Genomic DNA, 21,351 nt, shown 5'->3' with positions numbered 1-21,351 from the left:
TTATGTGTTTTGGGGACACTATTTAAAATGATCATAGTATGGGTAAACAAGATTAACAACCTCTCTGAGATGATAACTTCTTATGTGTGAAGTTTTTTAATATCCTGGATAATTTTTACCAGGCCGTGTAGAACTGTGCCACTGTTGCCAGCTACCAGTTGTCTGACGGCCAGTGAAAGGGCAGGCAGTTGGAGTCCAGTGTGAGCTGGGGCCAGGGACATGAGAGCGAGGGCAGCGATGACACCAATACGCATTCCCTCCCAGTATTTGTCCGCTCCCTCTCTGGAGCGCCAAGTGGCGCCTGCCTTATCACAATAAATACGGCTGGTTTCCGTCATGGTGGGGTGGCTGTGAGGGCGGGTGCTGGAGAGATGGATGGCAAAAAGAAGGTAATCCTGGTGAGAACTGTCTCCAATGTTTGCAGATGGGAACGTGTCGGTGCGTGGTGTGAGCAGCATGTCTGCCATCTGTTCTTCCGCTATAGCTGTGCCTTCAGCAGCGCAGCGCACTCCTACTCGAACGAGGAGGTCCTAGGAGAGAATCCAAGCTCTTTTGCCAGATCACTGTGGCATTGATCACGATGCCCTCCTTGTCCTTGGAGCTCAGGGCACCATGGGCTGAACTGCCTTCTCCACACTAAGTAGCACCTGGAAAGAATGTGTGATCAGAACCATGGGATTTGAGGTTTTCTAAGATGAAATTCATAATTTAAACTTCAAGTGTGTTTGATCTCAGAGGGAGATGGCTTGGGATCCATCAGATTTTTACAGATTTCTTTTCCGCTTTAGTAGAGCCATTGTATGTTCCTGTTTGATCTTCCCAGCGAGTGTTCCAGTCTGCTGTGGCTTGACTCGTGGGTCTCACTGAGGATGGTGGTTGAGGACAAGGCACCACTTCCTCCCACGGTCGTGTGCACTGTGCTACCCTCGCTCACTTGCTCCTGGTCTCGTGCTCATTTGAAAATTGCTCATCTGAAAAAAAAAAAAAAAAAAAAAAAAAAAAAAGAAAAAAAAAAAAAAAAAAAGAAAATTGCTCATCTGGTCGGGTTGTCATTAAGTGTTTGGATGAATGAAATAACTGATTTATAACTTTTCTTTAGAAGGGCTCACATTTTTTTAAAAAAATGGACGTTTTTATAAATACGTGAAGTCTGAACACTTGCATTCACAAGCAGTGTGTAATTTGGAACCTCGCTTTGCTAGTGGACTAGACGGAAGTAGTAGTGGAGGTAGACTCCAGAAGCCCACAAAGGGCCGACTAGTGAGTACGTGCAGTGTCCGGGCCCTCGGGTTCCCTGGTGGGTGACACTGTTAACCTCTACGGTCAGCTGAGCTGTTCACATGCTGTTGAGTTTCAGCCACAGACCAGGCGCCCGAAGCTCCGCATGGAGCCCCCGCCTGCAGCCCCCGCCTGCGTTGGGCCAGCTTCTGAGAGCACTGCCTGGTGTAAACAGGCCTGCAGTGTGTCCGTGCTGTGCTCCCTCTCCGTCTCGCTGCTGTTCCTCCCGCCAGGAACGTTCCCTTCGGCAGATGCACTTCTGGGTAAAGCCGTTCACTGTCCATCCTGAAGCCCTTTCCCCCTGACTCTCTCAGGCAGTTTTAGGGTCAGTACAGTTCCTTGACGCTTGTCACCTCCTCCCTGTCCTCTCCTCTGTTGTTGAATACAGTACATGTTTTTATGTCTTGCCTCTGAAGCCACATCCCTGTGCCTTGCACTGTTGCATTCTCTGGGATCTTAATGGACTGCCGTATGTGGCAGGCCCTCTGTATGTACCTGTCACTGTGCAGTCCCCAAATTACGGAATCCTGACTCTGAAGGACGTTGGTCAGTTTGCCATATGGTCTTGATCAGTTTTATACTTACTTCCTTGAGCACTGGCAACTTCTGAGACACACTTAAGTCATGTTTAGTTTTTTCACTTATGGATTCTCTCTGGGGTGAAACCAGATCTGTTTCTAAGTGAGTCTGATGGTCACGTTCAGTGCCACAGGATACCCAGGTGGTTGTATGGAAAGCTGCTGGCTTGGTTTGTTGGCTAAATTGTGTATGAACATAGTTCAATTTAAAGGTAGATTCTTTAAATGGAATTTCTTTTAAATGGGTTTTCCTGGCAGAATGTTAAGCTCATTAATTCTCAAGTTGAAATGTCTTCACTAAAATATGGTTTTTCTTTAGCACAGTACAGGCTTCTGACATCTTAAAGGTTGGTTAAAAACTGAAAGTACTGTTGCCAGGCTCCCAAATTACAGGCTCAGAACTCCTTTTTGAAAGAGGAAGAGTGGGTGTAGGAAGGTAGGAGGAAGCTAAGTTACCCAGAAGGCAGCTTTCCTCCCAGGGGCAAATGGATAAGGGCCTGGTTTTGTTTTTATTATTGAAACAATTGCTATGTTAAACAAAAAGAGTGAGCAAATGATTATAAAGTTATTTTCTCTTGCTAAAATAAAACTTTTAAGAAGAGACCTAGAAGAATGCTTCTCCCTCTCTGGAGATTTCCTTCTAGAACAGTTAATTTTGTTCAGCTTTTCTTGATTTTTGTGTTTGATAAATGCTGAACGTGATTAGGAAGTGATTTGATAATATTGCCAATAGTTCACGAAAAAGAAGACATTTAGAAATTCCTGCGGTTCTCCTGAGGCGGTCATTTGAACTCCATGTGAGCTGAAGCCTGGATTCTTGCTCACTTCTCTTGGAGAGACTTCTTAGAGGGAAGGCTCAAAGTTCTGCTTATGTGGGCTCATTGGCCCAAACAAAGTTTTAAAAATAGGGAAGCTTCACATAGAAATCCAGATTGCTGTCTTCTGTTAAACAGCCAGGAGCTAGCGCTCTCTGGGCCTACATGTCCTCAGAGTTGCGGCGTCAGGCCTGGGCAGGGGGCCCCTGTACCTGCAGAGGCCCAGGTTTCTGGTAGACTCCACATCCGGCCTTCCACCTTGGGCTGAGGCCTGGGGAAACCTCAGGTTTCTACCTTTTCATGTATAAAATGTGATAGTGTCATATTCAATCAGTTACATGCAAAAGCACTGCTAGCTTCCATATGGCCCTTCCCCCTAAAGTTACCATCTCCTATTAATACTCCCCCTCCCAAAAAAAATACTTTCCGCAACTTCTTTTTTGAGAAAATCCCATTTTTAAAAAAATCAAGGAAGTATAGTAAATACCTGTATACATTTCCACTTAGATAGATTAGCACATTTGCTTTATTTCTAAACATACACATATGCGACATATATTTTGCAGAACCATTTGAAAATAAGCTGTGTCTATCAAAACACTTCTGCCCTAAGTATAATGTGTATATTGTCTAAGAGAAATTCTCCTTAACGGTCATCATTATCACACCCGAGAAACTTAACACTGACAGAATGATATTATTTAATGTGTGAGGCATGGTCACATTTCCTTAAATATTCTGTATAGCTATTCTTATTCCAATCAGAGAGCCAGTGCAGCAGTTGATGGCTCCGTCTCTTTAATTGCCTTTATTCTAGATAGTTCTCTGTTCATCTTTCAAAGCACCAGCATTTTTCAATTATTTTTAAGAGTCCAGGCTGGTGGTTCTGTATAATATTCTGTAACTTGGATTAGTCAGATTGCTTCCTCATGAGCTTCGGGTTCACCATTTTGTTGTGAGGACTGCATAGGTTGTGTGTGCTTCCACTGTGTCACATCAGCTTGTCAGGCTGTCCCATTGTTCGTCCTGAGTTGAATTGTTTGATCAAGGTGATGTCTACTAGATCTTTCCATTGTAAAGGCACTTTTGTCCCTTTGTAACTAGTAACCTGCAGGATGATATGTGAGACTGTGATAACCTCCTCCAACAGCCACGCCCTGCAGTGCCCTTTGGTGGTCCTTGTCTGAACCGGTGACTGGATTGGTACTAGCACAGTTGTGATTCTCCTAATTGTGTCATTTGCTCTTGTGGTTAAGTGACATTTGCCTGTAAGATTTCCTCCCCTGCCCATTTTTGAGTATCACTCTGTGGTTTAGAAAGCTTTACTATCTTTTCTCTTTCTCTTTTTTTTCTCAAATGACCCCAGGGTTGGGGAGGGAACCTCTCTGGACAGGTTTCTGTGTCTTTTTGACATGTCCCCATCAGTCACTGAGCACATCCTCAATTTTTGATAAGTACTTCAGATTTATCTCGACCTCTTCTTCCTTTAGACCTGTAATCAGCCACTTCTTCACAATGCATATGTTCGTTTGTGATAGGGAGTGGTATTTAGAAACCAGGGTCATGGCGCCTGGGTGGTTCAGTCGGTCAAGTGTCTGCCATTAGCTCAGGTCATGATCTCAAGGTCCTGGGATTGAGTCCTGCGTGGGGCTCCTGGCTGAGGGAGGAGCCTGCTTCTCCCTCTGCCTGCGGTTCCCCCTGCTTGTGAGCTGTCTATCAAATAAATAAATAAAATCTTAAAAGGAAACCAGGGTCTAGATGTCAGGTTTCTTGTGAGAGGTCATTGCTTCTAGGCCTTTCCTAAGGATAAAACTAGAACATATATTAATGTTTTTAATACAATTGGAATGTCTCTATTTTTCAGAGGCTGTAGCAATACTGTATTGGTTGTAGTTTGTGTTGAAAACCTGGGGTCTGGTATCTGTAAGCAGTTTCAGAGACTAAAATTATGTCAGCTTTCTGCAGTCTTCCTTTTCCCCAAACCCCTGGAAAGTAAGAGTTTTCTATGCCAACAGTATGCAGAATTAATTGACTTTATGTATCTCTGAAAGATTGGCCCAGGGAAGTGAGCACAGAAACAAAAAGTTGAATTTGTTGGTTTATTTTTATTTTTGTAAAGGTTTTATTTATTTATTTATTCATGAGAGACAGAAAGAGGCAGAGACACAGGCAGAGGGAGAAACAGCTTCCCCGTTTCAATAGGTCCTTCAATAGGAGAGACCCTAGCTTAGGTTGTTTCTTGGTGAGTGCTTGCTTTACCCTTTACGTAACCTAAAAAGAATTGTTTTGTTTGAAGCCGCAGTGTTCTCAGTTTTTTGGTATGTCATAGTGCTGGAATGTACAAAGCCAGGTTTGTTTGTTTTTTAATGTGTTACAATTTTTTTATCTTTATTTTTTTAATGTATTACAATTTAAAAATCAGTTTAGATGGTTTTCAGTGTCTGTAGAACAAATTATAGCAAATTTTTTTCTAGAACTGTTCATGTGCACAGTGCTTAATACAAATTTCAGGTCCTCCTTGAGACTTATCTGTGGTATTAAACGTCTGAGTGGTTGGATAAACTTCTTAAATGTTGTTTATTTAAAATGCATTGAGAGACAGATACTGTGTGATTTATCAAGATTATAGCAGTAATGGGATTCAGAATACATTTGAGGGGAAGAGGGGAGTAGATAAATACGAAGAATATATTTTCAATTCCCAAAGCAAAAACATTTAAAAAATCAAATACAAAAAAAAAAAAAAAAATCAAATACACCTGGTGACCACGTAAATTTTGCCTCCCTTCCAGCCTGCCCTATGTGTGACTGTCATTAGTTTCCTGAAAAGGCGACCCTAGTCCCATGGTAGAGTTTCCTCCTTCTCCATCCCCTGTGGAGGAGGTCAGCTCCAGGACTGCCAGCACTGTACCCTCAGCGCATGGCCATGTGGTCACTGCTCAGTAGGGACATGCCATGTCACAGTGCCACTGCAGGCCACCATTCTCTCTTCCACCAGCTTTGGGTCCCTGTTCACACCCCGACATTCCCGTGAGGCTGTGCGCCCTGGTTCTCTTTCCTGGAAATCCCTCCCCTCCTTGCTGACTATAAACAGACCTTCCCATGCTTTGAGGCCCGGTGTAAATGCTTCCTCTTCCATGAAGCCTTCCCAAACCAACTCTTCAAAGCTGAGGGTGTTCTCTTTCTCCTCAAGCCTTTATGCACTTGCTTATTCTTAGGGCATGCTTTTGTATTCCCCTGACTCCCTTTCCTGAACTGTCTGCTTCATTTCCCCCTCCCTGCCGTGTTACCTAGTGTGATATCTTGTATAGATGTATAGATAGCCAGAGCACAGCCCACGGTTTTCAGAGTGGTATAACCCTGCAATGTTATGGAGGGGAGATGAGCTATGGACCAGAGAATCTACGATCACTTGGAGTGGGATTAGTGAAAACCAGGTGGAGGGATTAATAGGTTGCTCTGGTGCTTTATGGGATCTTCAGTGCAGCTCTTGTGATCTGAGTATTCTGTTGAGACTTCAAGCCTGTTCACAGGGAACATCAGGAAACTTCTCCATGATAGGCAGTATTTTCTAGTATGGTGGTGCCCCAGAACTCCTGGCTCCTTGTTAGAGGTAAAAGCAGAGCAATCTGTGTTGCTTTCAGATTTTCATTAATCTTTTTAACAGCATACATTTCTTCTTAAATCTGTGCTTGGTTGTGATTAAGATGGAAAGTCAGCCCCTTCCCCCCATTTTTAGGATTTGATGGAGGAGTGATGTCTGTCACTTTATTTTATATTTTTTTAAATTTTTTTATTTATTTATGATAGTCATAAAGAGAGAGAGAGAGAGGCAGAGACACAGGCAGAGGGAGAAGCAGGCTCCCATGCACAGGGAGCCCGACGTGGGATTCGATCCCGGGTCTCCAGGATGGCGCCCTGGGCCAAAGGCAGGCGCCAAACCGCTGCGCCACCCAGGGATCCCCTGTCTGTCACTTTAATAGGAGCATCAGCTCCATGAACTGCTGAGCCCAGCCCCAAGCTTCTTTTTTATGCTCTTTCTTATAGCCCAGGACTTGTCATTCTGGGTTCCATGTTTTCCTGCTCACACATTCCTGTGAGCTGCTGGGTGGCTTAGGTTTTAGTGTGAATTTAATAGGGTCTTTAGCGAAGTTGTCTTCCCAGATCACACCACACACTATACAGTGACTCAGTCAAGTGCCTGAGTGCATTTTTCTAAAAGTTTGGATGAATTATATAGCAAGTGAAACTTTCTTTTTTTAATTGTTTTTTTTATTTTGAGATAATTGAAGATTGACAATATATTAATAATACATTATTCACAAGGAATCATATGGAGAGATGCCATGTGCTCTTTAACCATTTTCCCCCAGTGGCAGCATTTTGGGAAACTGTAGTACATATTTGGAACCAGGATACTGATGTTGATACAGTGAAGATACAGAACATTTCCCAAGTATCTTTCTTTACACTCTTACATCCCTGCCTTGTCTTTCCCCCCAGCAGCCACTGACCTATTCTGCATTTCTATAGTGGTGTCTTTTTTTTTTTTTTTTTTTTTTTAAGATTTTATTCATTTAGGGCAGCCTGGGTGACTCAGCGGTTTAGTGCCACCTTCAGCCCAGGGCGTGATCCTGGAGACCCAGGATTGACTCCCACGTCGGGTTCCCTGCATGGAGCCTGCTTCTCCCTCTGCCTGTGTCTCTGCGTCTCTCTCTCTCTCTCTGTCTCTCTCATGAATAAATAAATAAAATCTTTTTTTAAAGAAAGATTTTATTCATTTATTTGAGCAGAGGGGCAGTGGGGGTGGGGGGTGAGAGAGAGAGAGAGAGAGAAAGAAAGAAAATGAGAATGAATCTCAAGCAGACTCAGTGCTGAGCTTGGAGCCCAACAGAGGGCTCAATTCCATGACCCTGAGATGACCTGAATGGAAACCAAGAGCTGGATGCTCAACCAACAGCCACCCAGGTGCCCCTGTAGTGGTGTCATTTCAAGAATGTTACAAAAATGGTTAAGTCCTTGGTCCATTTTGAGTTAATTTGTGTATAAGGTGTGTGGCTCAGGTTGAGGTCCTTTTTTTCCCCCTGTCATTGTGCAATTTCTCCAGTAATATTTGTTGGAAAAAATGGCTGTACATCTTCCATTGAATTACTTTTGCACCTTCTGTCAAAAATCAGTTGGGCATATTTGTTAGAGTCCATTTATGGCTCTCTACTCTGTCCTATTGATCTCTGTGTATCTCTCTCTGCCAGTACCAGTAGCCTGGATCACCACCATACCACATAGAGTAATTCTTCCCAATTTAGTCTTTTTCAAAAAGATTTTTTTTGAAGATTGTATTTATTTATTCATGAGAGACCTAGAGAGAGAGAGGCAGAGACTCAGAGGGAGAAGCACACTCCCTGCAGGGAGCCCGATGTGGGACTCGATCCCTGGACCGGGGTCACGCCCTGAGCCAAAGGTAGACACTCAACCACTGAGCCACCCAGGTGTCTCTTTTTCAAAATTGTTGTAGCTATTTTAGTTCTTCCACCTTTCCATACCAATTTTAAAATAATCTTTTGTGTAGCTTAAAAAAAATAAGCATTGCTGGGATTTTGCAGGAATTATGTTAAACCTCTATATCCATATGGAGAGAGTTGACATCTTTACTGCATTGAGTCTTCCAATCCATGAGCATAGAATGTCTTTTTTCTTTCTTTTGAAAGCTTGCAATGTAAAGACAGAGATGGCTCTGATGTAACATGTTGACATATATTAAGAGATGCTTTCATTCCAGGGAGAATATCAAATGCAAACTGTCAGATTGCATCTTTGTTCAATTTCTTTATAAAAAAATTTATTCGTAGGCCTATGAAAGGAGGTTTCCTACATGTCCTTTGATTCCAATGTTTGTGGACAGTGACACTGTGAATGAGTTCAAGAGTGAAGATGGGGCTATTCACGTTATAGAAAGGCGCTGTAAGCTGGACATAGATGCACCACGGCTGCTGAAAAAGGTACCTGCAGGGACACCTTAGAAAGACCATCCCCAAACTAGACAAACTTAACGTTCATAGCCTCTCTTGTACTTGTTAATAACAAGCCCTTTTTTTCCTCTTTATTTTGTTTTTTAAAGATTGCAGGAGTTGATTATGTTTATTTTGTCCAGAAGAACTCATTGAATTCTCGGGAACGTACCTTGCACATTGAGGCCCATAATGAGACCTTTTCTAATCGCGTCATCATCAATGAGCACTGCTGCTACACTGTGAGTAACTGGCATTTGTGGGAGAGATGCAGGCGTGGGCCAGCATGTGCTCCAGGGAGTTGCTTGGCCACCACTTTACCCAGTGCACTGCCTTGTCTCAGATGGCAACTCTCCATCATATATTGTCACTCATTTCTTGTTGGTGGGATTAGCAGTGTGGCAGGTGTGGTTTACTGCAGAATGGATTACGTTGTCATAGCAGTTAAGGGAGCCTAGTGATGCTTTGATTTGTCATTAAATGTTACCTTAATATGTCCTTTCCTCTCTGGTGCCACTCTAACACTTGAGAAGTATTTATGGAAGGACCCAAGATACCGTTTTCCTCCACTGTCTGAAAGTAGAGCGTTCCTCTGAACCCTTGGCATACACTGAAATGGGACAAAGCAAAGCAGCAAATTACCATGAATTTATGTGGAATTTTTTTAAGCATTTGTAGCCTCAAAAAAATAATCTCTTTAGGCTTTTCTGAGACCTTAGGACACATCTTGCTAACAGATGAACAAAATGAGATAAAGCTCAGATGCACAGACACAGTTCTAAACTCCGAAGTCCTGATGTTGAGATGCTGAGTGTGGCTCTGCCAGAGGGCGCTGGTGCTACTCTCAAGGCTTGTGGAGCTTACGAGCTGCCTCTGTAACGGCTTTTGCAAGCAAATAGTGAATGCTGTTTTCCCTTTTGCCCTTTTTCCTAAAAGCAGAAATCCTCTTTGGATTTCTTTTGGCTAGCAAAGCCAGGTACAAATATAGATCTTTTGTAAAAGCAAAGTTGTGGAATGCAGACGTTGGGAAGGGGTAATGCCTGTAATGTGTACCTCTAAGATCAGGCTGCTTATGTGCCACACCATCTTCAATAACTTCTATTACCAGATTATTAGAAGAATCTCGTAGGGTCTCTCTGCTTCTCCTTTAGCTTCCTACGACCTGTCCTCAGCACTGAATCCAAAGTGGTCCTCTTAAAGGTATCAGATCATGTCCTACTTTCTACAGCACTACTGCATTTCACTCAGAGGAGGAGCCCAGAGGCCTTCCAGTGGTTTACAAGGCCCTGTGTTTTCTCTTAATCACACATCTGCTGTCCTGGCTTCCTCGTGCACAAGCCTGCACACCATCTTGCTTTTCCTGATTGGGTGCGGAGGCGCGCTTCCCCGAAGGACCTCCGCTCCAAGTGTGCCCTCTGCCGGGAACGCTGTGCCTCCGGATCTCTGCTTGACTCCCGCCCTCCCCTCCTCCAGTCTGTGCTCACATCTGCCCTTCTGGATGAAGCCAGCCTGAACACCCTATTTAATTCCGCTGCCCCCCACCCCCATCCCAGTCCTTTGAAGCTGCTCCATCTTTCCTTTTCCCGCGGTGCTTGTCTTCCAACAATGGCAGAATTTATACCGCTTATGTTTATGGCTAACTGCCATTCTCCCCCTGCAGACTGTAAGCTTCATAGGGCAGGGATCTTCGTTGCGTTTATGATAGAGAACACTGCTCAATAAATGCGGTAAACAAACGAATCAAGAATGAAAAAGAAGCTCTCCTTTTAACAGTCATTTTTAGAATTTTTTTTAGAGTATCTTAGAAATATTATTTAGGTCTTTTTATGATAATACCTCTCTGTATAATTTTTCCATCTGGTGCTTTCACGATAATAACATTGTTAGTAAAATAACATGTTTTCTTCAGTTACGAGTTGATTGAGGAGCAAACAAATGACCTTATCAGTTGTCAGCATAGTTAATGGGAATGATTTCTGATTTATCTGCAGGTTCACCCTGAAAATGAAGATTGGACCTGTTTTGAACAGTCTGCAAGTTTAGATATTAAATCTTTCTTTGGTTTTGAAAGTACAGTTGAAAAAATTGCAATGAAACAATATACCAGCAACATTAAAAAAGTGAGTCCAGCTTGGGATTTTATGGAGAAGGGGAGGCAGTAGCCTCTGAGATGCTCCGAGCTGGCAGTGTTCTCAGAAATGGACTAGTCAGGGATACCGGCCATTTCAAGACAAGGAAATGCTTTGGTTTTTCCCCAGGCCTCGTGTTCCAGGGAGTTGTAGGGGTGGATGGGTGTTCAGATGATGCTGGTGGCCAGTGGAGGTAAGGAGGAGCATGTAGCCACTGGCCGTGGTACTCTCTGCTTAAAATCGCTGGGAAATTGGGGTGGGGTGGCTTAGGCGGGAACAGCCAGTTGATAGCACCCCCTGCTGCCACCTCAGGGTCTGTGGGCAGGAGGTACTTCATGAGGAGGCAATTGCTGGGGATCTCTTTGGGGTTCCCCAGGCCTTGGATTATTAAGTTCACCTTCCATGGAAAAACTTTCCTTCTCATTTTTTAAAAAAAGATTTATTATTTATTTGGGAGGTGGGGAGAGGAGAAGGGAGAGAGAGAGCATGTGTGAGTATGTGGGGGACGTACAGAAGGAGAAGAGAGAAAATCTCAAGCAGACTCTCTGTTGAGTGTGGGGCCTGATGAGGGACTCGATCTCATGACCCTGAGATCATGACCTGAGCTGAAATCAAGAGTCAGCTGCTCAACTGACAGAGCCACCCAGGCACCCACCCCACTTTCCTTCTCGTTTTTATACTGCTGCTCAGTGTTGGTGTGGAATTTGGTTGTGAAATGTATCCATGTGGGATTTTTGAGTGCTTTTTGAAGGCTTGTTTTATTTTCAGGATGTTGTAAAGAATTTGGATTGAGACACAAAACACATATTAAGTACAAGTGTGATAAATTGGTGCTTTTAATTAGTCATAAAAATTTGTCTTTTTAGATATTTGCTAAATGTTTGGAGAAGACGAAGTAAAATATGAAAAACAAAAAGACAAAGGCAATTCAGTTTTCTTTTTGTAGATTTATGCTATAGCAATTAAGTTTTTATTAGTGTTTTAAAACCTGTGAGTGATGAATAATTTGAATGTTGAATATATACTGACTTTAAAATCGGTTTTGTTTTAAAGGGAAAAGAAATAATTGAATACTACCTTCGTCAGTTGGAAGAAGAAGGCATAACATTCGTGCCCCGCTGGACTCCACCTTCCATTGCTCCCTCCTCAGAGACCTCCTCATCATGCAAGAAACAAGCCGCGTCCTTGGCTGTTGTGGTTCCAGACACTGCCCAGGCAGAGGGGCTGGCCAGTGAGGCCCTTGGCACCCCCACCGGGCCGCCCGAGCCTGTGGCAGGGACCCCTGATGGTGGGTCGGAAAGTGACTTGTCTGTCCTGTGAGCAAGGCTGGGGCATTACATGGAGTCCTTTCTCCCCTGCCTCCTCTGCCCATTCTTGTTTCCTGAGGACATATAGAGATCATTTTGTTACGGTCTCTTTTCCTCTGCCTTATAGAACATATTTTATTTTTTTCTTAAAATGAAGAAACGTTTAATTATTTTAATGGGCAGCAAGGGTTACATCAAGTTATTCTATTCTTGAAACCAGGAGATGTGTTTCATTTATTTTAATTGAGACATCTTTAGTGAATGAAAGGTGGCAACTAACCCTCTTAACACAATTGTATCGCCATCACTTTATGCTTAGTATGTGCTAGGCCCTGTTGTAAGCACTTTATGAATATTTATTCACTTAACAGTGGTTCCTTTTAGGTACGAAGTGCTTATTGCCCTCATTCTATATGTGAGTTAACTGGGGCCCAGAGGAACTGAGTTAACTTGCAGAGTCTCACAGCTGGCAAGTCGTGGTGCTGGGATTGAGCTGAGGCAATTGGCTCCAGGGTCTGCTTTTAGCTTGTGCTGTGCTGCCTTTCATGTGTGTTAAACACACACACACACCTCTTATTTCTCTGAGCGATGCCTGTTGTAAACCGCACAAGAAAATTCTATCACCCATAAGTTTTGTTAAAGTATTGCTGCTACTTCTTCCATGCTTTCCTCTCTGTAGCTAAACTGTGCCATTTGTTAGCCATCCAGTAGATAGCAGGTGGCAGATATTTTAATTGGTTTGGGGACACATTTTATTTTTCCACCTTATGGATGTTGCTGTATTTATGGTACCTATCATGAAGATTTCTTGTGTTCTGGAGCACAGTAGCTCTATTCAGAGTAGGTTTAAATCCACATGCTTGTTTTATTTCCTAGTTTTATGTCACGTAGGTCCTCTTTATATAAGATTGAATTAAAATAGCCACTAAAATAGCTGTTACAGATTTTTTTCTACATGAATAGTGTTGAGATTTTGCAAATAGAGTTGACCACAGGGTGGTCAGTGAATATACTTGAATCAGTAGCTTGACCTGGGGTTTGCTCAGTGATTTGATCTCACAAACTATCACTGAGGGAGGGTCTCGAGGGGGCTGGCTTAGCTCTGCCATCCCTGTGGTATTGTTGAGTTCTGCAACTCAGGGACCATACTTCACTTCACTGAGCGGGATGACTTTGGAAGCCCTCATGTTCTAGTGTTCTTTGTTGTAAATGTCGTCGTGTAACTTGTATTCCAGACAAACTAGATGCGGACTACATCAAGAGGTACCTGGGCGACTTGACCCCACTACAGGAGAGCTGCTTGATCCGGCTTCGCCAGTGGCTCCAGGAAACCCACAAGGGCAAAGTGAGGACCGGCACCCCGTGTGCATTGGTGTTGTCTGTGGAACTCTGGACCCTGGTCCCGTTCGTAGTTACTCAGAGTAAATGTCCCCAGTTGTCATAGCTGGGGACGTCCCTCCCAGTCCCAGAGTCACTGCATCTGTATTTGTGTGTGTGGCATCTGAGTCCCTCATGGCAAGTTGGGATGCCCTTCCACATATAATTAGCTGTGTTGTTCTAGGTTTACCAGAGGAGGGTCTCACTTAAAAACAGTTACATGTGGGGATCCCTGGGTGGTGCAGCGGTTTGGCGCCTGCCTTTGGCCCAGGGCGCGATCCTGGAGACCCGGGATCGAATCCCACATCGGGCTCCCGGTGCATGGAGCCTGCTTCTCCCTCTGCCTGTGTCTCTGCCTCTCTCTCTCTCTGTGACTATCATAAAAATAAAAAAACAAACAAACAAACAAAAAACCAGTTACATGCCAAATTACAAAGCAATATTATATTCCAAGTATTCAGACATTTTTTCAGAGATTTTTTTATTTAGAAAGAGCAGGGGGAGGGGTAGAGAGAGAAAAAAAGAGAATATCCAGCATGCTCCCCGCTGAGTTTGGAGACGGATGTGTGGCTCCATCTCATGTGTCCAACGTCATGACCTGAGCCAAAACCAAGAGTCAGATGCTCAACCAACCAAGCCACCTGGGCGACCCCAAGTATTCAGATATTTTAATTTTCAGAAGCTTTGGAAGGAGTTCATAGGTTATTCCAAGACCAGAAATGTTTGAACTTTCATTTTGAGGTTTTTGGTAGAACTTTAGCCTCGTTAAGGAATCAGGTTTTTCTAATAATCCTCATGCTAATGGGGGCTAGTAGTGCAGGCAGACTGGCATGTCCACTTGGTACTGGCATCATTTAGTAAAGGAAAGCTGGGATTGTATGGAGTCGGCCCACTCTCTGTTCTGTCCGCCTGGGTCACTGGAGCCACATCCTGAGGACTGTTAAGTGTTGCTTGTCAAGAGCACAACCATGGTAATGATGGTGGTCATTTGTTGGGCACTCACTGTGTCCTAGACACTTGCGATCTTTAAGAAGTCCTCCCAGGGACATCAGGGTGGCTCAGCAGTACCATGCCTGCCTTTGGCCCAGGGCGTGATTCTGGAGTTCTGGGATCGAGTCCCACATCAGGCTCCCTGCATGGAGTCTGCTTCTCCCTCTGCCTGTGTCTCTGACTCTCTCTGTGTGTCTATCACGAATAAATAAATAAAATGTTTAAAAAAAGAGAAGTCCTCCCAGCAGCTCTCTGAGGTGGTGATATTTTTATCCTGTGAGGAAACAGGCACAGAGCACAAGTACCTTGCCCGAGGCCTTCCAGCAAGCCAGGCCCTTTGGTTCCAGAACCACATTCTTCACCACGTTTGATGGTGGTCCTTTCGACCCCATCTCTGTGCCATGAGTTGCTCTCTCAGTGAGGGGTTAGTTGGCAGGCTCCCCTCGTACCACCTTCCCGTCCCCTGTGGACCAGCTGCGTGCGTCAGTGATCTTGTGGCTGCAGAGGAAGATGGCCAGGCCGGATGACACACGGACGCAGTTTTGGGCATGTTTTTCACTCAGAGAAGTCAGCTTATCCAATAACAGACTTTAGAAAAGGTGTGTGTTAGGAATGCCACCACCGCTGCCAAAATCAACAACACTTCTGTATTCTAAGTTTTGCACTAGTGTACTGTTAAGTGTGGAAAAGTGCACACGGGGATCCCTGGGTGGCTCAGCGGTTTAGCACCTGCTTTCGGCCCAGGGCGTGATCCTGGAGTCCCGAGATCGAGTTCCACTTCAGGCTCCCTGCATGGAGCCTGCTTCTCCCTCTGCCTGTGTCTCTGCCTCTCTCTCTCTGTGTCTCTCAAGAATAAATAAATAAAATCTTAAAAAAAAAAAGTGCACACAGATCATAATCGTAAATCAGTTCAGTGAATTGAAGCGTCTGATGTTTAACAGATTTATGCCTTCGCTCTACTTGGCTGAAACTAAAATGGGGTACTATAAAGATTATTCAGATTAATGATACCAATTTGCTAAAGCATTGAGGAAGGTTTTTTTTTTAGTAATCGCTAATTTTAAATAGTGCAATAATGCAGCTCACTCTGGATGAGAAGTGACAGTTTTAGGAGTTTTATTCCCTTAGTAACTTGGGTTTTTTTCCCTTAGCAACTTTTAACATTGCTTAGAAACCTTTTTTTCTCTTACTAGATCCCGAAAGATGAGCATATTCTTCGGTTTTTACGTGCCCGCGACTTCAATATAGACAAAGCCAGAGAGATCATGTGTCAGTCCTTGACTTGGCGAAAGCAACACCAGGTGGACTACATTCTTGACACCTGGAGCCCTCCCCAGGTCCTCCAGGACTACTATGCAGGAGGCTGGCACCATCATGATAAAGGTGAGCTGGGCATTGCGGACGTGCTTCCAGGCCTTGTTACATGGAGTCTGAGGGGCCCGTGAAGGCATCGGGCACACACCCCACCCCCACCTGAACAAAGTGGCTCCCATTCATCATGGCCAACCCCACCCGGCCCTCCAACACTCAGGGAGTCCCCGGTGTCCCCCATGGAGCAGCACGGCTGTGTGCTCTTTCTCTCCGTGCATGGTCTCTTGGCTGCCAGGTTTCTTCACCTCCTTTCTTAGTCCCGAGGACTTTGTTTTGATTGATTTAAAAAGCCTGCAACTTTGAGGGCAGTGTTTTCAGGAACACAGTGTTAGTAAAAGAACTTTTATAACTTCAACCCCTACAATATCTGTAAAAATATGTAGCCAGGTTTTCTCCCTCACAACAGTGAAGAATTTCCGTTCCATTTTGGACAGGAAGCAACACAGAAGCCAAGGAAGCGATGGTCCTCAGACGAAGGGCGGTGTGGGGGAGCACAGTCCGCTTGGGTCACTTTACGTACCACGCTGGGTGGGAATGCTGGCGTTGCCAGAGGTGCGCTCTGTTTCCTGATTCAGTGCTGGACAGTAGACAGAGCAGAATTGCAGACAGGGAGGACCCTGGAACCCCTGCCCCTTCCAGGCAGACTCTTCTAGAACGGAACAGCTCTGACTTGTCTGTGTTCTGGACTGCATCTCTCGTACTCTTCCAGATTAATTGTAGCTCTGTCAGTTCTTACTATAAACATCTACTTATTCTACTTTTCCGCCCTTCAGAAGTAGTAAAACATTAACAAATGTATTTTGTAAATGTTGGGAGATGCTTTTTATAAATCTTCCTTTCAAAAAATCAATCAATCAATACTCCTTTCAACAAGATTTGGGAGTGCAAAGACAAGATATAGACCCAGATTCCCCTAGGAGGTGAAGGTCACCGAGTGATGAATACAAGGGAACTTTCAGCCTCTTTATATCTCAGCCTCTGTATATCTCAAGATATACAGAACGAGCCCTCCATTAACAACAGGAGACAAGTCTTACTTGCTGTCCTTCCTGCTGCTCCTGTGGCACCAAATATTAGGAATCCAGATTCTAGAGGATCTGCTGACTGCAGGGGACACCGTGGCCCCCAAGATCATCTTCCCCTCTATGTAGCTGGCTCGTGATGACAGTGCATTATTTGTGTAATGAGTGAGGTTTCTCTCAGTTTCCATCCATTGGACCTCCAGGCTATAAACATGTAGAGCCAACATGTGCTGGCTGGTACGGATTAAAACATTTCCTGAAAACCCTCATGTAGCCCGATTGCTCCGGTGGGAATCAAGGGAAGCTGCCTTTAAAAAAAAAATCTAGTAGACATTAACTTTTTGATAACCCATGAAATGGGGGAAAATTTTTTGTTTTCCCTAAAAAATAAAATTTTAAAATACTCCACATTCACAAAAAAAAGTCTGTAGGTCTCCTGAGGTCTCCCTGCTGTTGAGAGCCGGCTTTGCCCAAGGCCCTGATTGTCTCAGTGAGGAGGCTGAGCCTAGCGACGGCCCCGGTCACTCCTGGTGGTTAGGCCCAGATGAGAGGCTGGGTTCCGCTTCATGCTGCTCATCCTGGGCAGGGGGACGGCAGTCGGGGGAATCTCCTGTGCGCACACACAGCCAACAGCAGCTTCTGACTGGGAAGGTTCCTAGGGTTGTACTGTCAGCTTCTCGTCAGGAATGGTGATCATACCTTTCCTTCCCCTCCTGCAGACGGGCGGCCACTGTACGTGCTCAGGCTGGGGCAGATGGATACCAAGGGCTTGGTGAGAGCCCTCGGGGAGGAGGCTCTGCTGCGTTATGTAAGTGCCTTCTTGGGGAGGTCACCACCCCTTCCTCTACCAGCAGGATTGCGGTCTTACACTTAACGTTACAGCAAGCATAGAGTGCTTTTGTAATTAGAAAGGAAGATCTATTAATATATTTTTAAAATTCCAAAAGAGGGCATGGAAGTTATAAAAATGTTTTCACAGGGAAGCATCAACAAAAATCTGTGTAGCCACTCAAGGTGACTTCGTGGGTCCAATTTTGAGTCCCCTTGTTCCATTGGATTGGCCCCTTACCTCTTCTCTCCTTTTGAGCTCAGATCAGACCTATTCATAGTATTCTTGCCCAGTATTTCCTTACGTGAGGGTTCTAACATCTCTTATCTGGGCAATTATAAATACTTCCTGCCTGCTGAACTCTAGGTTCCCCTCCCACTTCAGCCTCCACAGGCTAGTTATGAAGAGAAGAATGTTCTTAAATTAAAAACCAAACAAAAACTTTATTTAAAAAAATTTTTTTTTAGTTTTTAAGATTTTATTTATTCATAAGAGAGACAGAGAGAGGCAAAGACATAGGCAGAGGGAGAAGCAGGTTTTTCCCAGGGAACCCGATGAGGGACTCAATCCCCGGATATGGGATCACAACCTGAGCCAAAGGCAGGTTCTCAACTACTGAGCCACCCAGGCGTCCCCCAAATAAAAACTTTAAAAGAAACTCCTATAATCCCATTATCTTCAAATATCTGCCATTGGCATCTATATATTCTCTTGGCCCCTGCCATCATGTGAGTGCTTACACACGCAGAACCCCATGTACACCTGTAAGCACATAAAGATGTGCATGGACCGTGTCTCCAGGGGAAGCACTTGTTAATCCAAATCAAAGGGTTCCCCTTAGCCGTACTTCAAGTCAGCTCTTAAACTGCCTTTTCTCGTGGATAGTACGTGTAGTATTAGAATGTTCCCCCATCACAGCCAGTGACCTCCAGCTGTTCCAAATGCTTCTTCTGAAGACAGGTCAGCAGGTCACGCCCTCTCTGCCCATCTGGTGGGGCCTAGCTCTGATCTCTCATGATGTAGCTGTCACCTTTGTCCTAAGGACAGAGCTCACTCTCTGCAGAGAAAGAGTCTTTGGGATATGTTTTGTGTGTATGAATGTGTCAGAAAATCTAAACAGATGACTCCTCTGGTTGAGACGCTTGCCTAAAATGGGTTGTATGATTGTCATTTTGTTGCATAACTTGACACAGTGGGGTTACTTAGACTAATCCTGGGCTTTTTATGGCTCTTTTGCACATAGGTTCTCTCCATAAACGAAGAAGGGCTGAGACGATGTGAAGAAAATACAAAAGTCTTCGGTCGACCTATCAGGTAGATGATGATTTTGTTTTTCCTTCCAGTTTCTTGAGAACGTGAGGTAAATATTTCCCATCGACTTTCAGGATCAAAATCTGGTTTGATTTTTAGGCTTTTAGATTTTTAGCTTCCCATTTTCTGCAGTGTTCCAGAAGGTAGAAGATAGATAACCATGTCGGTTGGTAGGGAGAGGTGCTGGATTTGGGTATTTCTAATCCTGAGCGAGTCATTGCTGTCACCTCAGTCTGAGGGGGTCGGCCTGTGTGGTTAGTCTGCACCGTCCTGGGGAGCACAGGGCTGCAGGTTGATTTTGGTTTGGTTTTTGGTTTTGATTTTAGTTGCAGGGGCACAAGAAAATTATCCTGTATTTCTAAACCACACTGGAGTTATGGTAAACTATTTGGAAAATGTGCAGTGGTTCAGAGGTTGACACATAGCAGGTTAACTAGAGCAGAAGTTCCACTGCGACAGGAGAGAGTTTCGAGGGTTTTCCGTTTCCTGCTGTTTCTCAGCTCCTGAGACACTGCTGGGTTCAGTAGGTATTTGTTGAAGAAAAGCTGCTTGCAGTTCAGTCACACTGTGCATTAAAAATCCAGATTCTTGTCTTGTTGGGTCAGTAGAGGTGGCTCAGCATGTCAGGCACAGCATGTCACCTTGTTTGCTGGGTCATGAGCCTGTCTGAATGAGGTTGTTATTAATTGTCAGCCATTGAGGCTTTGATGTCTCAGGGATTGGTCCTACCACACTGATCCCGTGTGCTTCACACAAGTAGATAGAAATATAATTCGTGACACTTTAATTTTTAGAAACTAGTATATTTTTGGAAATGGATATAAATGACTGTGTCATAATATCAGAGAGAAAATAGCTTAGGACATGGTTTGCAAGTGTGCTGTCTAGTGAGTAGCTCACACGTGTGCATCCCCTGCAGTTCATGGACCTGCCTGGTGGACCTGGAGGGGCTGAACATGCGCCACCTGTGGAGACCTGGCGTGAAGGCCCTGCTGCGCATCATAGAGGTGGTGGAGGCCAACTACCCAGAGACACTCGGCCGCCTCCTTATTCTTCGTGCTCCCCGGGTGTTCCCTGTGCTCTGGACGCTGGTAGGTGTGGATGCTGTTTTGAAGAAACAATTAGCCATTTAGAAGGCAGGTACACATGCATTCATATCCACGAGTCTATGACGAGTCTGTGACTATTCGTCTTAACTAGTCAGGAAGTAACAACCCTGGAAAGATATACACTTTTTCAGGTCCTTTAAGGGCAGAAAGAATTCCCAAGATTCCTTTTGTCACACAAATAGACTTCACGGAAAAAGGGAATCAGACTCCCTGCCCCTGCCCCCACCCACTCTTACCATCGCATTGTAATTTTAATCTTTGGAAATCAGACAGCAAAGCAAAATGACTCTGTGGTCTTTTCTCATTACTTACAGGTTAGTCCATTCATTGATGACAACACCAGAAGGAAATTCCTGATTTATGCAGGAAATGACTACCAGGGCCCTGGAGGCCTGCTGGACTACATTGATAAAGAGATCATTCCAGATTTCCTGAGTGGGGAGTGCATGGTATGTATTTAGGCAAGCAGCTATACATTTGGCTGCTTTATAGGGTAGGAGAGGTGGGTGATGGTTGGTACAAATGATTTTCAGAACTTTTAGTTTGGATTGTTGTTTTTCTTTATTTGGCTGACATTTCTCTGACCCAGAGTTAAGCTACATAGAGCCAGTTAGGTAAATTGTTGACAATGTGCATATTTCTTCGATGTTAAATACTAATGAGAATTTGTTTTAGAACCTGATAGGATTGCAGCTTGCTTTATTCACTCAGTGTTGTGCGGATCACGTTCTTGTAACTGTTTGGAGGAGCTGTGCATTTTATGAAAACACTTAAAAGACTTAAAATGATTCTGCAAGATCTCCCCCTTGACAATAAATAAGGATAACATCTTGAAAGGGGCACATTAAGGGAATTACTTCCCTTCTATAATTTGGGGTTTGTATCCATGGCGTTGCTAGGTTATCAGGCAGCCACCTCCACATCAGGGCCCTGAGCTGTGATGAAGGGTCCTTGAGGTCCTTACGGGCCCCGGGACATGATGGGCTGACATGAGGGTGAAGGAGACAGACACTGCTAGCGGCCCAGCTGGCTTCCTGTAGTGACAGCTGAATGCAGAGAGGAGTCTGGTTCTCCTTAGAGGACTTCTGTCATCCTCGTAATAAAGTCCTTTGAGATGTGTCCACACTGGATTCAATGCATGTATTTAGCTAACGGACTGGGCTTTCAGGTCTCTTGGGTTGGTTAGAGGACTTTGAATGGCATTTGGATTCAGCTTCCAGGGCCTTG

At 44.4% G+C, this 21,351-nt stretch overlaps 1 protein-coding gene across 2 annotated transcripts in view; it reads left to right on the top strand.

The window, feature by feature from the left end:
• Positions 1–21,351, top strand: part of SEC14L1 (SEC14 like lipid binding 1) — a 56,920-nt gene that overhangs the window by 27,704 nt on the left and 7,865 nt on the right. For both annotated transcript variants that reach the window (XM_038546501.1, XM_038546502.1), the window contains 10 exons: positions 8,521–8,670; positions 8,790–8,921; positions 10,671–10,799; positions 11,862–12,096; positions 13,351–13,460; positions 15,676–15,865; positions 17,595–17,683; positions 18,948–19,018; positions 19,935–20,106; positions 20,439–20,573. In XM_038546501.1, the coding sequence (XP_038402429.1) occupies positions 8,521–8,670; positions 8,790–8,921; positions 10,671–10,799; positions 11,862–12,096; positions 13,351–13,460; positions 15,676–15,865; positions 17,595–17,683; positions 18,948–19,018; positions 19,935–20,106; positions 20,439–20,573 (1,413 nt within the window). The remainder of the gene's footprint in view (positions 1–8,520; positions 8,671–8,789; positions 8,922–10,670; positions 10,800–11,861; positions 12,097–13,350; positions 13,461–15,675; positions 15,866–17,594; positions 17,684–18,947; positions 19,019–19,934; positions 20,107–20,438; positions 20,574–21,351) is intronic.

Source organism: Canis lupus, chromosome 9, assembly GCF_011100685.1.
Source record: "Canis lupus familiaris isolate Mischka breed German Shepherd chromosome 9, alternate assembly UU_Cfam_GSD_1.0, whole genome shotgun sequence".
Classification (NCBI taxonomy): Eukaryota; Metazoa; Chordata; class Mammalia; order Carnivora; family Canidae; genus Canis; species Canis lupus.
The sequence above is the reverse complement of the archived record's forward strand: the minus strand, read 5'-3'. Positions and strand labels throughout refer to the sequence as shown.